A 17,593-nucleotide genomic window follows, 5' to 3' on the forward strand; every position below is an offset into this window, starting at 1 on the left:
TGGAACGGGGAAATTAGCTGGCTACCGAGACATTAGTGTACTTTTAGTGACTTTTATGCTCGTCATGAACAAAACAACCATAATACACTGAAACGACATCAAACTACGGTAATACAATTCTCACACTTGTGGGTTTCTTTGGTCGCTCGTGCTGGTTTTCCTGGTTTTCCTATCTCAACAAAAATTGGACACTACTCCAAATGTATTTCTTGGGAAACAGGGTTGTATATATGCCAAGATATTTGGGGGGGGTTTACACAAACAAACAAACAAACAAAAACAATATAATAACTTTTACACTGGCCACATTTTACATTCATATCCTAAAATAACGGCATAATACTCACAAAAACAAGCAGCTGGTTAGACGACCGCCCATGACGACATATTTCCCCCTTTCCTTACAACTTTTCATCTTTTTTCATCTTTCAGTTCTGGATTGCTGGTATACTGTCAGTAATTGTCAGTCAGTCTCAGAAAAGCTAAACATGATGCATATTGTGAAAAAATAGCTACAAGTGCCACGCTGAGCAAAATCAACACTGAATCATTAACGAGTGGCTCGGCTTTCCAAACACACACTGCTCATTCCAACACTAACACAACACTGAATACATCAGCACGCTCCCAGGGCGCAGTCGCTCACCAACGCCAGCCTTCAGACTCTACGTGCCAGAGAGATAACAGACAGGAATAGGGCTGCAACAATATGGAAACAATTTTATAACATCACTTTCATGTTTAGGTCCATATCTGACACTCCTGACCGTCCGTTTGGCTTCACTGGCTTCGTTACAGCTCTATTATACCGTTTTATCATATCCTGTCCACCAAGGTTTACCTAGCAGTAAAAACAACCAATAAGTGCTCACCTGGATTATAAGGAGCTTTACCTACACGTCTAACTGGCCACTTTCTTGGGTATTATTGCTTGTTAACATAAATAGCTAATCAGCCAAATCACACGGCTGCAGCTCACTGCATTTAGGCGTGTAGAGGTGGTCAAGACGACTTGCTGAAGTGCAGGCCGAGCATCAGAACGGGGAAGAAAGGGGATTTAAGGGGCTTTGAACGTGGCGTGGTTGTTGGTGCCAGACGGGCTGGTCTGAGTATTTCAGAAACTGCTGATCTGCTGGGATTTTCACGCTCAACCATCTCTAGGGTTTACAGAGAACGGTCCGAAAAAGAGGAAATATCCAGTGAGCGGTCAGTTGTGTGGACGAAAATGCCTTGTTGATGTGAGAGGTCAGAGGAGAACGGGCAGACTGGTTCCAGATGATAGAAAGGCAACAGTAACTCTAATAACCAACCAGAATCTCTGAGGAACGTTTCCAACACCTTGTTGAAAGTCTGACACGAAGAATTAAGACAGTTCTGAAGACAAAAGTGGGTCCAGCCTTTTACTAGCAAGGGGTACCTAATAAAGTGGCCAGTGAGTGTATATCAACTTAGTAAAGCCAATGGTTCCAGATAGGGTCATGACCACTCAAGGATCTATTGGCATGCTTAAATGGTTCTTTGCATGGTGAAAGGCGTCTTCAGCTCGATGGAGAATGTATACGGTTCTATATGGAACCAAAAGGGTTCTCCTATTGCTCATGTCAAGCTTGTAACAATAAGAGAACACATTGCATCAATCTGAAGAACCATGAACACTGTACGCATGTTTATGGTTCTATATAGAACCACTCTTGAGTAAAGAACCCCAGAAGAGCTCTCTCAGTCTAACTAAAGGAACAGTTCAGACAGAAATGCCAACATTGCTAGTTTCTACTGAACATTGATCATATCAGAATTATCATATTAGAGAGTTGACAGACAGACAGACAGACAGACAGACAGACAGACAGACAGACAGACAATGTCCACATTAAATAAACTGCATTTCTGCACTCACCCTAAATGCTCCACTCTATTTAATTGGATGGGAATGTATAGCATAATTAAATTAGGCCTATATCAACGTCACTATAGCTAAACAGCCGTCTTCACTAAATTCCAACATCTGATAAGAGAGCAGGAGAACGGAACGTGGAAACAATCTAAACACAGACTGGGAGAAATTTCCCCAGCACAACCCTTCCTGCACCCTCACGTGCTCTACGAGGAAGCATTGGTTGATAATCAGCCTTTTCACTCTGTGTGAACAGGTTACGTTACACGGTATTTTCTATAGGCGGGCATGTTCTGCACGTTCTCCATGCGGGTCTGGACCCCAGAGCTCGCGGGTGGCAGTAAACACTCCCTGCGTGCTGCAGGGAGGTGTAAATTTAGCAGGTCAATACTGGCCCCTTTATTACCCAGCGCTCAAAAGGCAGCGCTGCTTCACCTCCTCACAGCCGTCACGAGTTTCCGCAAAGGCATTTTGATCGGTTCCATTTTCAGTCTGGAATTGATCCAGCCCGACAAGCTGGGGTGAAGGAAGGGAGCCAAGCCCACCTCCTAGTGTCTCTCTAGTAATTCGATTCTCTGAAGGGAACGTCTGCCTTTTATTTGAAACATGCAGCCTTTGCAAATCTGCTGCGTCACTGCCCTCAGGACTCCTGTTAAAAGTTACTCAGTTCAGCGAAGCGGCCGGGTTCACCCAGCTACCCACTTCACGGCCACATGTTTGGTGTGTTTCTGCACTAAAAGTAGTTAATAAGTAAAGTAAAGTAAAGTAAAGTAAAGTTTACAGGCATTGCAAACACGCCAAGCCATGTGTTCTGAAATAGACTTGTTACACATGCATTTACATTCAGCAGATAAAAAAAAAAGAGAACTTATTGTTTTTATTTTGCCCAGTACGTGTGTTTCATTCCGATTACAGAGTCAGACTGAGGTGTTCATGCTCACTCTACTCAACCATCCGATGGAAAATCTTCATTTACATGCACGCTACAAGTAATCCGATCCAAAATGATGCGCCATGCATGGAGAACCGCTTAGTGTAGACGTTACCATGACAACGAACCTAATGTGAGTCCAGTCAGAGTGAGATGAGCAGCAGTGAGCAGTGATTGTGTTTTTAACTGCTTTAAAATGACGTCAGACTCAGGAAAACGTCCTTCACACGTCCTTATTAAAGAAGGCCGAGAGGAAGACGTCGTGCTCTGAGACGCATAAGCTGGACGTCCGTCCCACCGCCGTCTTTTAAAGATCAGAGCATGAACTTCGTCTCCTCTGCAGACCAGTTTCTGCTCCGCCGTGTTGAACGGTATAAACTCTCACTGTGACGCGACGCTCATGCAGAACGGACTGAAACTTTCCGATAGGGAATGTAATCGGATACAGGCGTTTACACGGATATTATTCTTTTATTTAACGGATTATTTACAGGATTACCCACCTCGATCAATCGGACACAAATTGAAGTGTTTATATTAGACGTATTCTACTCTGATTATTAATGGAGTATTAGGCTGCATGTAAACGTGGCTATTGTGCTAAAAAGCCAGCTGCTTCTTACTTTTGATGTAAAACTTTATTTGGTTAAATAATTATTATTATTATTACTTGAATAGGCAACATAATAGAAAAATACAAATACTTTGTGTTCGTTTACCCCACAGTGTGAGCTTCAGATTAAAAAAAAAAAGCTAATAAGCATCAAATGGAAAAACTCCTAATAAAAAATAAAAATAAAACGTGACCACGGGCGTCGCTGCCTGTTCTCTATAAACTGCCATTTCTGATATATCAGCTAAACGACGGCCAAAACGATGCTCTCTTGCACTCCTCTTCACGCATCGTCAGGGATCGATAGGGCCACGGCTTCGCCACGCTGGTGCCCAACGACAAGGGCTGAAGCAAAAAGCTCCAGCGCTTTGCGGCTGACCTAATCTGGGGTGTGCTGGAGGGGGAACAGGTTTTATTTTGCCAAATTAAAACCGATCGGAACGCTGTTTACCTAAACAAACAGCAGGAATCCACTAATCTTGCAGTCTGGCAACAGAAAGCTTTATCAGGCAGAAGAAGACTTCCTGGAGGTGGCTTAGTGGTGCCAGCCAGAAGGTAGAAAAGAGGGTGTGTGTGTGTGTGTGGTCACTGTGGCTATGACAGTGGAGACAACCCGGGAATGCAGTTTGGTTCCCACGGAAACCACGGGCAGTCGTAGACGCGCCGAGTGGCGAGAAGGACCGTTTTTAAAGTGGCCTTTCCACTCTCTCCGTCTCAGCAGAGAGAAAAGAGCCCTTATCCAGGCCGGCCGACGCAGACAAAGATCTCTGCAGCCGAGACACGAGGAAAGGGAGGGGTATTCGGGGGTTGATTTGGGGCCATGGAGTACACACACGGGATTTTTTTTACCCCCCTCCCTCCCTTCAAATAACTCCGTTCACATGAAACCCAACTTCAAAGAGGCCGAGACGTGTAGCACACCACCAGCAGCAGAGCTGAGCTCTACACGGAGCAGGAAAAGCCGCCCGTTACCCTCGAAACGTGCTTAAAACCGTAGCCGAGCTGGGAGAAAGCAACACCGCATGCCTACATCATCAGAGACGCGCCTTAAACTGCTAATTAATCTAGAATATATTTTATCGTGGCTTCTGAGACACTTTTCTGCGAACATGGGCAATTAGGTGCTAAAAGTGCTGGTAGCCACTGATGCCGGGGGTTTGTCTGGACGTCAGTCTGTGCTCGTGGATGGCATCAGGCATCACACGGCGATTCAGCTGGGTGGTCTGCACAACGCCTATTAGCACAGAAGAGATTTCCACGTTAAGTTTACGCAACAAGTATTTAACGGCACATTTGATTTAGCCTGCACGACCCAACAGCGGCCTCGTTGGTAGGGCAACTATTCTTAGACACGCCACACAAATAGCCTCTCGCCGCATTCTGTGGCCCTATACATGGCCTCGCTGCTCAGTTGGAGAGCGTAAGAAAGCTGCTGGAACAGCCTGAGCAGGTCACGTGAGCGAACGAGGGAGCAGAGGCGATGACTAATCCAAGACACGTGTGAGCGACTCGCTGAAACAGCCGGTGGAATTACCTTCGCTTGCGGCGTTGTCAGGAAAAACCTACAGCAACCTACTTTCCTAAGCTTAGTCACATCACGCTGAATGAAAAACAGCAGAAAAAAGGGGGAAAAAAAACATCTAATAAACAGAGAAGGATCAGAGGCAGAGAGCAGCATTCGAGCAGTGAATGAAGCCTGGGAGGACTTCTCAGCGGACACGCGCCGACGTCCTTCACCCCGATCTCCACGGGCCGCGCGGGCAGACAGTCGGTTCCCTCAACGCAGAGAACAGAAAGCCAACAGGCTTCAAACAAAAGGTTTCACAAAACCAACGGTTTTCATGAGTCACGGTGCTCAAGCTAGAACAGCATTTGCTCAAACGTGCACCACCCAGATGATTAGTTTTGAGCACTGACTCACTTTGACCAAAGATAGAAGATTAGACAACATCACCATGGTGTCCATAACAGTCACGGGGCAGTCGTGGGCCAGAGGTCAGGGAGCTGGCCTTGTGACCGGAAGGTCGCCGGCTCGATCCCCAGAGCCGACAGTATGCGACTGAGGCGTCCTTGAGCAAGACGCCTAACCCCCAGCTGCTCCCCGGGCGTCGTGGATAGGGCTGCCCTAGTGTGTGTGTGTGTGCTCACTAGTGTGTATGTGGGGTTCCCCTTCACGGATGGGTTAAAGGCAGAGGTGACATTCAGGGTCACTTAATCTTAATTTAATCTAAAACGTGGTGTTGCTGGTGTAGTCCTCAACACAGAGAGTCTAAACTGACCACCAGGACAAGAGCCACGGTCAGTACTTCTACTGGACAATCCGCACTTTAGGCTCAAGTCAGACAGCTAACCGGAAAAATCCCGCTTTGTGAAATACCTCCATGCTCTCATTTCTGATAAGGAGTTACCAAACGAGCTTCCTTCTGTAATAAGCCGTTTCCTTGAGCAGCGTCCTCCACCTCCAGCGTAAGGACCGCGTGGTCAGAGGGGGGGACTGAGCTCACAGGAAGCAGAGACATTATTTCAGGAACTTCAACGCCGTTCACAGGCCTTGCTGACTTCCTCTCTCACGCCCACTTTCACCCACAAACACAAACCTCCACAACAGCAAACAGCAGATAGCATATATGTTCCTGCTTGCTCAGAAAATCGAGAGGGAACTGACGTTTAATTTCACCTCAACTTATTTTCAAGTATTTTAAACTTCAGCTGCAACCTGGACATAACCTAGCTGCTTGCTGGTGGGTGTCTGGGCAGCTGTTCAGTGTTTAAAGGAGGTTTAAAGGACGTTTTCCGCCTAATTAATTAGGATTAATTATATAAAAGTATCCAAGACTTTAGACGGAGAAGCAAAAGGGACGTAAACTCTAAACCTACCTTGTGTGAGTAGTGGGGGTCCATGATGCGGGCCAGGCCGAAATCTCCGATTTTGAGCACCAGGTCCTCCGTGTTGACGAACAGGTTGGCGGGTTTGAGGTCTCGGTGAAGGACGTTGGCCGAGTGGATGTACTTGAGGCCGCGGAGCAGCTGGTACATGAAGAGGCGCGCGTGGCCCTCGGAGAGCGGGCCCTGCTCCAGAACCTTGCACAAGTCCGTCTCCATGTACTCCTGCACGATGTAGACGGAGTTGACTTCGGTCAGCGAGGTCACGTCCTCGGTCAGCCGCCGGCCGCTGGGGCCCAGCGTCTCGAACACTTTGACGATGTTGTCATGGTCGAGCCGCCGGATGATCTTGATCTCGCGGAGCGCGTGCTTGACGCTCTGAGGGTCCGTCAGGATGATTTTTTTCACGGCCACCCGCTTGTCGCAGTCCGTGTCCACGGCGGAGAACACCAGGCCGTTGCCTCCGTAGCCCAGCGGCTTCAAGTCCATGTAACGGGGGCCGAGGTCAAACCCGTGAATGTTCATGAGGCTTTCGAACTTCTCCGCCATCCTCGGCGAAACGGCGCCGCCACTCGCCACGGTTATAACGGACTAATCGGTTTACCTTGATATGTCGAGGGCGCCGGTTTTGCCCTGTTTGTGTCTGAGGAGCGCTACACGGTGGGATGACCCTTCCGACTTGCCTTTTGACTCAAAGAAAATGAAAAATCCTAAAACTACCTGCAATTTCTTTGCGTGAAAGCGAGAGGCGCACGCTATTGGGCGCTTCAGTGCTCCCCCCTCACAGCCTTCTCATAGCAAAGCAGCAAAACGCCGATGAGACGTCAACAACGTGCCATCGTTAGAAAAAATAAACAAAAATCGGAAAGAATAAAAACTTTTTGGGGCTGCCTATTTTCTTCTAAAACAAAGGGGCTTCCTTCTCAAACCTGCTTTCCTTCCTCAAAATGTGAACCGAGCGGCCTGTGCTGGGATGGACTCGAGGGGGCCAAACGAGAATCTCCGCGAGTAAATTAAATAAAGTGTCGACCAGCACTGGCAGCATCCTCACAGCGCCGATACATTCAGTGTACGACTCGTCCTGAGCAGCAGCATCATCCTAACGTGCTCACTAAGCACAAGTTTGGTTTAACCAGGCTGGCCGTTTCTTCCTTTCTCGTCTCCTGTTCCAAAGCGGCCGGCGTCCGAAAACGGGAAAGTTAGCCGACTTCAGCAGGATCGCTCTCCGTCAGTGATCGGGTGGCTCAAGCTCACCACAGTCGCAATCAAAACTATCCTCCATTTTACATCGAGGTTTCCTGCAACACGACAGGCAAAACAGAAAGGAAATCAGTCAAGTTACAAAAACTCCCAACGTCCCTTTCAAATAACTACCAGTACATCTTCCCAGCAGCGCTTCAGGGTCGTGAGCCAGCACAGAGGAGTAGAACCTCTTCTAGTGCTACATATAACCTATTGCTGATCTATACTGTTACTGTGAGATACCAGGACATGCGTTATATACACACAGACACACACACACAGTCGGAACAAACCCTCGTATCTCCAAAACGGCAACTTTTAATGCAAGTCAATGGAACCAGAAGTTTCTCCAAGTCGTTTTGGGTCTTTTTTTGGGGCCATTCATCGTTAAATTTACACACGATGTAAAGGCCTAGACGCAAAAACAAAAACTGAGATATGAGGTTTTGTTCTGACAGCTGTGAGATTTTATATATAAACACACACACACACACACACACACACACACACACACACACACACACACACTAATATACATAGACCGGGACTAACTGGTAAGCTCATGTGGTTATAAGCGCTACCAGAAGGATTCACACGGCTGTAAAATAACAGATTCCAGGCTGTTTCCATGAGAGTGCATGTTTGTGTGTTTGTGAGTGTGTGTGTGTGTTTGTGAGTGTGTGTGTGTGTCTGTATAAATCCCAACCAGCTCTTACTACAGTGTTGAGAATGACCAGAGCACAAATAGCCCCCCTAACAAGAGGTCATTTCTCATCTAGACCAATCTAAACTTATGAACCAGCTTCAATTCCTGGTCATTTCCATGACTGTGTGTGTCTATGGGTTAATAATCATAACCCTTTCCTATTACAGCTCCTCTGGTGGGCTGCACAAGCACCAATATCTCCTCCATATGAGGCCATTTCACCCCAGACAGCCCTGATTTTGAATAATTATCGCACTTATTTGCAGATATATTCACCCAATTCCCTGCGACAGGCACTAAGGGCTTTTTAATGTATTTTAAAGAAATGAAAAATGTTCAGTACATGCTGCAAAAAACCGCTCAGCACTCAAAGAACCAGTCGCATGCTTAAATGGTTCTCTGCAGGCTGAAAGACCGACGGAGAACGTGTTGATCGTTTTGGACCTGGTTCTACATGGCATCAATAAGGGTTCTGCTATGGTTAAAAGCTCGACATCATAACATCCACATCTCTTTGGTGTCTGTCTTTTTAATATAAGCCATGTTGTTGTTGTCTCAGTTGCTTTTACGACTGTCACCTGGAGCTGCCATCGGTATACAAGGTGCTCTATAAACCTAAACAAGCGTATTATTAATATTATTTATTATAAAACCATCCTGAGCCAAGCTGGTGCTGGTGAGTAACTCAGCCACGTTGCACCTCTTCAGGACGGAAATAGTAGAGCACCATAGTAGAGACCATTTTGTTGGAGAAAGCGTGAAGATCATGAGCCACATGTCCATTTAATATCAGACTGACCGCTGTGAAAGCGGCATATAAAGCAGGTGGCCGGAGGTAACCGTAAGCTTTATAGGGTTACATTAGCCCACACAATGAGCCCCAGCTTCAGCTCTGCCAAAGCAGCTTAGCCGGCCAAGTCATAAGACCAACCAACAGGCCAGCTCAACCATTTGACCACAGCAGCCCATCTAATAACCCTGCCAGGTCCGGTGGCTCTATAACAGAACCGGACACACAAACACCTCGGTTTAAACCACACAGTGAATAAATGATTAAAACACAGAAGTTCAACTCCGAGATAAAGCATTAACCATTAACACTACGCCCAAGTGTAACGTTACCGACAACGTGAAAAGGGAGAAAGCGTCGAAAATAAGACTAATAATGCCTGAAATGACGTTAACCAGCCGAGTTAACAGACAGGGAGTCGTTTTACAAGCCGTAGGCAGGAAGACAGATACGGTTAGCCAGCCGGCCGGCTCAGCTTGTTTTTCCGTCTAAGAACAAACGATTCCGAGTAATAAACAGCAAAATTAGCGGTTTAATAATAAAAAACCCAACACAAGTTATTCCAGTATTAATCTCTGCTCGGTGTCCGTATATTCGCCAGCTTCTTGTTCTAACTTCCCCGTTCCACCTTAAATAACGCAGCAGCTACATTACGGCGTCTCTGTCAACTGAATGTAATAGCTGCCCACTTAAGGTGGAACGGGAGAATTCGAACGAGAAGCCTCGTTCGTAGTTAGTTACACGGCCAGCGGGAGGGAAAAACGGGGGGGATTTCGCTAAAAACGTCAACAAATAATACAGTTATACGTCGGTAAGATGGCAAAGGGTCGATTTATAGTGAAACACGACCACCGTTACTTAGCACTGCTGTGATCTTGGGGTCGTTTAGCCGTTAGTCTTTGTGTTTGGCTGAGGGGAAAAAGGGAGCCGAACAAAAGAAGCCCGTTGTTAGCAACCTGTGCTAACAGCTACCTCAGACAACGGAGCCTGGCGTTCACATTTATATGCCCAAAAAAGCCCCACAGACGGAACACGGGTCGTTAGACAAGACCACGAACACGAAAGACAACGTTTATATGCCGACTTACTGTTCTCGTCCGTGTCATTTGTGATTTTCTGCGAACCCAATCTGGCCGCGCGCCTCCGCTCAGCGAGGATCTTGAGAGACTATTCAAATTCAAATCGCCATTCACATTATTGTAGCTATGCGGCGTGGGCGGGGCATGCAGATGAGATGCCGTTGGGGGGGCGGGGCGTTCGTCTCGTTGCAGCCAGATTAGTTTAGCTTGTGGGCGGGGAGTTCACGCCGTCAGACTTGGAATATTCATATGATTTTAGCCGCGGAGGGCGGGGCGCTCTAAACGCTAGCGGTGGAAATGTAGGCGGGGCATGCAGATCGCCGGTAGTCATGCCAACGTGGGCTGAGCGGTTGCGTCAGTCATTCACGAACTGGAAAGGCTGCCGTGACGAAGGGATTATGGCGGCAAATTTAAAGCATTGCGCCACAAATTAATATTATTAATATAGTAAAAATCCATTTTGATGGTTTGGGCTGGAATTGAAAAGGCGTCCTTGATCTAAACTTTGAGCAATTAGCGCAGTAATATGTGATAAATGATTATAGTATGAATTAATGAATTAATATTAGTTCACATTATTAGAGACATCTGTCTTATTCAGGATATAAATCCTCAGAATAATATTAATAATGAATAAATGACCAGTGTTCATAAAAAAAAGGCTGCAAGGTGCCGGCCTGCCTTTAGGGGCAGAGAGCAACTACAACTGGACACAGCGTTCCCCATAATATTCAGGACATCAGCTCTTGTAAAAATAAAAAAATAAAAAATAAAAAAATAATAATAAAATCTATTACACAATTGTTATTAATGGTGGCTAATTTTCTAATACGTCATATTTCTGAGTGTTTGCATGCATTAACCTTTCCCTATAACAATGCAATTCAATAAAGTCATATATTTCTGCCTCGTCTAACGTACGCAAGCCTGACCTGGTGTATTATCATCACTGCATAGCCCTTCATACACACACGCCTGAGTCAGCAGTAGATGAACAGCCTACATCCCCAGCATCACTATTCAAATACAATGGGCTCTTATTTATTTATTAGGCAGCTACTCACTGCAGTTGTGCTGAGCAGGTGCTTCCTCTCCTCACAGGCTGCACAGCACATTTGTGAGTGTTTATGAAAGTCACAGGATGCACAGGGATGGGAAAAAATGCCAATTTCTGAAATATTCCACTCAGTAAAGCTCCATCAGCGCTGCCTGTCCTGCATGCGCATCGTCCCTCCTCTGCATCAGGACTGCATGCAATTAAACGTGACGACGATGCACAGGAACAAAATGAGCAAAAATAATCCAGCAGCTGTCAGACAGCGTTTACAGAAGCCCCTGATAAGACGCAGCACACACAGGGGGGCGAGGAACGTCCAGACACGGCCGCACAGCCTTCCTGCGGGCAGGCACAGCCGCAGCTGATCCGATGAATGAACAGCAGTGCAGCAGCAGCAGCGGAGGCGCAGGAGGATCATGCTAATGCCCATGTGCTTCAATGGGCTCTGCAGCAATGCGCCTGCGCTAATGCGTGCTGGCCTGTGTGTGCTGTTTTCATAATCTTCCGTAACCTCAGCAAGCAAAAGACCAGCTTTGGCCTCTTTTAGTGTTTCTCTTTTCCTAAATGCTGCAGTTTTGGTTTTGATGGGGGGGGGGGGGGGTAATGCATTTTCATCATCCCGGTCCCCACAAAGATATAAAAACAAGGCCACATACATTATTAACTGTAACATAGATTATCTGATGCTAAGTGAAAGAGCACACACACACACACACACACACACACACACACACAGGTGTACAGCCATGCAGCTCAATGGTGCATGCACTCTCACTGATGCTGCTGCTTATGCTGGAAGCCCCCTACTATACCCCAGAGATTACAAGCAACAGAGAAAACAGGGCTCCTAACAACCACCTGGAAGAGCTGGTCGACCCCAAAACTGCCCCCATCAGATAAACAGCACTGATGGCTTTGATCTCAGAGAGAGAGGAGAAGATCAAGCTGCTTCAGATCTGAAAACATCCACAGGTGTTTTTGTCCATCCGTCCGCTGTGAGGAGACCACTCAGCGCTGTGGGTCTGAAAGGACGTGTAGCTGATCAAGAAGAACCTCACTGAGAAAAGGAGACGGACACATCAAACAAAGAAGTCCGCCCCAGAGTCCAGACCTCACCACTGAATGGGTTTGATCACTTCAGAAAATCTAACCAGCTTCTCAGACTGAGCTTTGAAGGCGTGTCTGCAGGTTCTCTGAGGAGCTGGAAGTGAGAAGAACGGAAGATGGAATGAAGGTGAAGTGCAGACGCACTCAATGCTGACATCTCGTATTATATTTGGTTATTAACGCTACTGTATGATCTGCTGTTAAATATATTCCTGATAATATTCTGTAGTAAATGGCTCTGACTGCAGCTCCTCTGTCGCCGTGTATCAGCCCTTTTTGCACCGATCACCACTGGTCAGTTTCTGACCACAGGGCCGCTGTTGTCCAGATATAATCTGAGTGGTGTAATCATTCTCAGTGCACCATTCCCTGACGTGGGAGTGGAGCAGGGAGGCCCAGACACACATGCTAATCTGCACAGGAATAATCTGGCTGAGCCTGTGGTCACCTGCCTCTGTCCGTCTGCCTCTCCACGTCCTTCTCCAAGTCTCTGGCGTCCAAACGCCACACGCTCACCAGAACCCAAATGATCTGAGCCTCAGAACTGGCTCCTTGATCTTAGCGCTGACGCTATGATTGTAGCTGACAAGCAAGGGAAGCGTGTTAGCAATTAGCAATGTGCTAACTGAAATGATCGAAATGTAAACAAACCTTAGCCGTCAGCATGCTAAGATGCTAAATGCTGCTACAGTTTTTAGCTATGCTACATATGTTTGTATTTTTTTACACTCCTGGAAAAGATGGTTCTTCAATGGTTCTTTAGTAAAGGTAACGGTTCTATTTAGAACTTGCAAAAGATAAAATTGACAAAATGTAAACAAATGTTAGCCATCAAGATGCTAAGATGCTAACTGCTGCTACTCTTTTTAGCTACGCTATTTGTCCATTTTTATGCACTCCTGGAAAAGATGGTTCTTCAATGGTTCTTTAGTAAAGGTAACGGTTCTATTTAGAACTTGCAAAAGATAAAATTGACAAAATGTAAACAAATGTTAGCCATCAAGATGCTAAGATGCTAACTGCTGCTACTCTTTTTAGCTACGCTATTTGTCCATTTTTATACACTCCTGGAAAAGATGGTTCTTCAATGGTTCTTTAGTAAAGGTAACGGTTCTATTTAGAACTTGCAAAAGATAAAATTGACAAAATGTAAACAAATGTTAGCCATCAAGATGCTAAGATGCTAACTGCTGCTACTCTTTTTAGCTACGCTATTTGTCCATTTTTATACACTCCTGGAAAAGATGGTTCTTCAATGGTTCTTTAGTAAAGGTAACGGTTCTATTTAGAACTTGCAAAAGATAAAATTGACAAAATGTAAACAAATGTTAGCCATCAAGATGCTAAGATGCTAACTGCTGCTACTCTTTTTAGCTACGCTATTTGTCCATTTTTATACACTCCTGGAAAAGATGGTTCTTCAAGGGTTCTTTAGTAAAGCGACTGGTTCTATTTAGGACCCTTGGACTTGCAGAAGATAAAATGGACAAAATGTAAACAAACCTTAGCCGTCAACATGCTAAGATGCTAACTGCTGCTACTGTTTTTAGCTACGCTACATATGTTTGTCCATTTTTATTCACTCCTAGAAAAGACGGTACTTCAAGGGTTCGTTAGTAAAGGTAATGGTTCTGTTTAGAACACTTGGACTTGCAAAGGATAAAATGGACAAAATGTAAACAAACCTTAGCTTGTTGCTAAGACGCTAAGATGCTAGCTGCTGCTACTGTTTTTAGCTACGCTATTTGTCCATTTTTATACACTCCTGGAAAAGATGGTTCTTCAAGGGTTCTTTAGTAAAGGTCATGGTTCTGTTCACAACCCTGAGGTCTATACAGACCCATTTCATGCTTCAGTGGTTAAGTGGTTCTTTGCATGGCGGAATGGTTCTAAGACCGGTGGAGAATGTTGTATGTGCTTCTAGGTAGCACCAAAAAAGGTTTTGCTATGTTGTTAGCTACACCATGGTGCAGGACCATTCCACCATGCAAAGAACCAACGAAGAACACTTGAAGAACCTTCTTTTTGATGCACATACAGTGTCAGAAACCACACGAGGACGTTTAGTAAGGCTAAGTGAAGGAAAATGATGGAAATTTCATGTTTTTCCCTCAACTATTGGTTGCAATACTGAGATTTTTGTGGAATACTGATCATGTCCCTGTGAGAGGATGACACAAGAGTGACCCGATGAGCCCATTTCCCCTTTTTACTGTGAAAGGTGTGAGAGATGACCTCACTCGTCACCCTTCAGAGGTGACACCCGTGTTGCGCAATCCCGAGACCGGCTTGCATTACGCTTCATTAAGATTTCAGCAGTGGAGGAGTTTCAGCGGGTCAGTCGTACTTCAGATATCCAACGGCCTCTATTCAGAACCACCCGTCATAAAAAATACATGGCCAGCTGACACTGGGGACCCTCAGTGGAGAAGGTACAGTGGATCCGGACCAAACAAGGCTACCAGAAAGCCTGTGCCACAGTTTGTTTTCCTTATTTACTCGAGTTGAATGAACCCTTAGGCTGGCTTACAGGGTAAAGTTGCAGCATTTCAGTGTAACTGGAGAGCTAAATGAGGCAATTCAAAAAGAATTACATCATATTTGGGTATTCTGCACTACTTAGCATGATTATTTCACTCACCGCAGCAGTGCTGGACAGTAACTGAGTAAATGAGTAAATGTAATTAGTTTCTGTACTTTAGTATTTATTGGTGTATCTGTACTGAAGTTTCTCCATTCTGGGCATTCTGGGCGTCTAATATCCGACTTTTTCCTCCTACATTTTGAGAAATCTGTCGTTCCTTTTGGTTTCTGTGTGTATAAAAACGTCACATGTCAAAACGAAAGAAGCGCAAAGCCAGAGCACCAATCAGGGCCCAGCGGTCACTTTGTTTAGAGCTGGTTTTGACCTGTTGGTCATACCGACCCAGTGCAGCACGCGGTTCAACGTCAGCGCAGCAGCGTAAAACTTTGGGAGAGTCTGTTCAACATAAATGATGAACTAACCTAACTTTGTGTAAATAGAGCTCAATATAGAAATATGTCCACATATGCAGTCGAGACTGACGCGGCTTTTTTCTGAATTTCTACAAACACCATTTCATTTTATAGTAAATGAGTTTGGGCTGGTTTATGTTTATGAACAGACGCCTACAGATCAACATAGTAAAGGAGCTCATCTGTGATCCTGAGTTTAAAGCCAGTTTTTATTCAACTTAAACTTGGAACTAAGTTGTAAATAAATCTGAAACTGAAACTTTGCTTGTGTGTAAAAAGTGATTTCAGAGCCACTCGGTTCTCCCTGATGGAAACTGTTTACCTTCAGTGTTTTGTGCTTCTGATCATTTTAATAGACGTCAGCGTCACTAATTAATGACGTTCTATTAAAAGACTGGTTTACCAAGAGAGACGCTGGAGGACTTTCACCTGAAATGAGTTCATGAAGCCAGTCTGGTTATAAAAATGATAACAGGACATCAGAGCCAGAATTACTCTTTTAGTACTTTTACTTTATACTTAAGTACATTTGAAGGGAAATACTTTAGTACTTTACTCCAGTGGAGGTCTAAACCAACACATTCTCCATCAATCTGAAGAACCATTTCACTACGCAGAGAACACCTTCATAATTTCGAGCGTGCATGGTTCTATATAGAACCATTATATTTACTAAACACCCCTTAAAGAACCATCTTAATTTAAGTGTGTGTAATTCCTTTCAAGGTTCCTTTCTACTGAGCATTCTGCTTGGTTACTTTAGAGTGCCCACCTCTACGCACATAAAAAAGATGGTTCCACAAGGGTTCCTTAGACAAGGCAATGGTTCTGTATATATATATATATATATAGAGAGAGAGAGAGAGAGAGAACAATTTCATGCTTAAGTGATTCTTTGCACAGTGAAATAGTTCCTTAGATAGTATATGCTTCTAAATGGAACCTTTTTTTAAAATTGGTTCTATATAGCACCAAAAGGGTTCTCCTTTTTGGAAAAAAAAATGGACATCAGGCTTCTGTCTCCACCAATCTGAAGAACCATTCCAGTACAACCATTCCTACAGTACCTCACTTTTCTATGGCCTTCCAGTTAAACTAATCAGTCGTCTTCAGTACGTCCAGAACTCAGCAGCCAGGGTTCTGACCTCCACCAAGCGCTCAGCCCGTATCACTCCTGTTCTTCAGCAGCTGCATTGGCTCCCTATTCGTTCTAGGATTAAGTACAAAATCCTTCTTCTTACCTTCAAGGCTTTACGTGGTCCGGCTCCGACATTCCTTTCTGATCTCGTTTCTCTACACCGTCCCTCTCCTGCTCTCATGATCTTCTAATGCTGGACTCCTCACAGTTCCCTCAACTAGACGTTCTACTATGGGTGGAAGATCTTTCAGTGCTGCTGCCCCCAAACTCTGGAATTCTCTACAGTCCACTCTTCGGAATTTCTTTTCTCTGTCTTCCTTCAAATCCCTGATAAACACCTTCCTTTTCCCCTCTCTGTAGTCCTATTATTATTATTATTATTATTATTATTATTATTATGTCAAGCATCCTTGGGTTTGTGAAAGGCACTATATAAACTGAACTTATTATTATTATTATTATTATTATTATTATTATTATTATTATTATGTCAAGCATCCTTGGTTTGTGAAAGGCACTATATAACTGAACTTATGATTATTATATTATTATTATATTATGTCAAGCATCCTTGGGCTTGTGAAAGGCACTATATAAACTGAACTTATTATTATTATTATTATTATTATTATTATTATTATGTCAAGCATCCTTGGGCTTGTGAAAGGCACTATATAAACTGAACTTATTATTATTATGATTATTATTATTATTATATTATTATGTCAAGCATCCTTGGCTTGTGAAAGGCACTATATAAGCTGAACTTTAATTGAAATGGGCTGTTTCGTGCCTGTTTGTTGCGGTTGTGGTTGAATATTCATGCTTAATGAGTTTTTATATTAAATAACGCAACTGAAATGTAGTTTTATACACAGCTGAAGCCACTAAAGTGGTGTAAAGGGTGTTTGTCCATGCGAGGTCCGACTGTTTACCGCCTGTTTCCTGACTCTGTTTGTCTGTATGGCTGTCTTTACTCTGATGTAGGTGAAGCATTTTTCTGAGAAATGCGTTCCAGGTGAAGAGTTGGTGTCATCACCCTCTGTTTTTAAATGCGCATCCTGTGACTGATGAGGTGGCTTTAGCAATCTTTACAAGCCTGCAGTGATTCTGAGGCCAATAAAATCCAGTTTAGTACAAGCTGTGAAATATGGAG

At 44.6% G+C, this 17,593-nt stretch overlaps 1 protein-coding gene across 3 annotated transcripts in view; it reads right to left on the bottom strand.

The window, feature by feature from the left end:
- The window catches only part of mapk6 (mitogen-activated protein kinase 6), a 37,152-nt gene that overhangs the window by 11,752 nt on the left and 7,807 nt on the right, over positions 1 to 17,593 (bottom strand). The window contains exons 1-2 of one of the 3 annotated variants that reach the window (XM_017719501.2): positions 11,203 to 11,619; positions 6,316 to 7,619 (exon numbers count right to left, since the gene is read on the bottom strand). In XM_017719501.2, the coding sequence (XP_017574990.1) occupies positions 6,316 to 6,870 (555 nt within the window). In that variant the 5' untranslated portion in view covers positions 6,871 to 7,619; positions 11,203 to 11,619. Of the gene's footprint in view, positions 1 to 6,315; positions 7,620 to 10,147; positions 10,295 to 11,202; positions 11,620 to 17,593 lie in introns of those variants that run through there. The other 2 variants (XM_017719500.2, XM_037540044.1) reach the window with 2 other exon arrangements.

The sequence above is a fragment of the Pygocentrus nattereri genome, chromosome 7 (genome assembly GCF_015220715.1).
Source record: "Pygocentrus nattereri isolate fPygNat1 chromosome 7, fPygNat1.pri, whole genome shotgun sequence".
Lineage (NCBI taxonomy): Eukaryota > Metazoa > Chordata > Actinopteri > Characiformes > Serrasalmidae > Pygocentrus > Pygocentrus nattereri.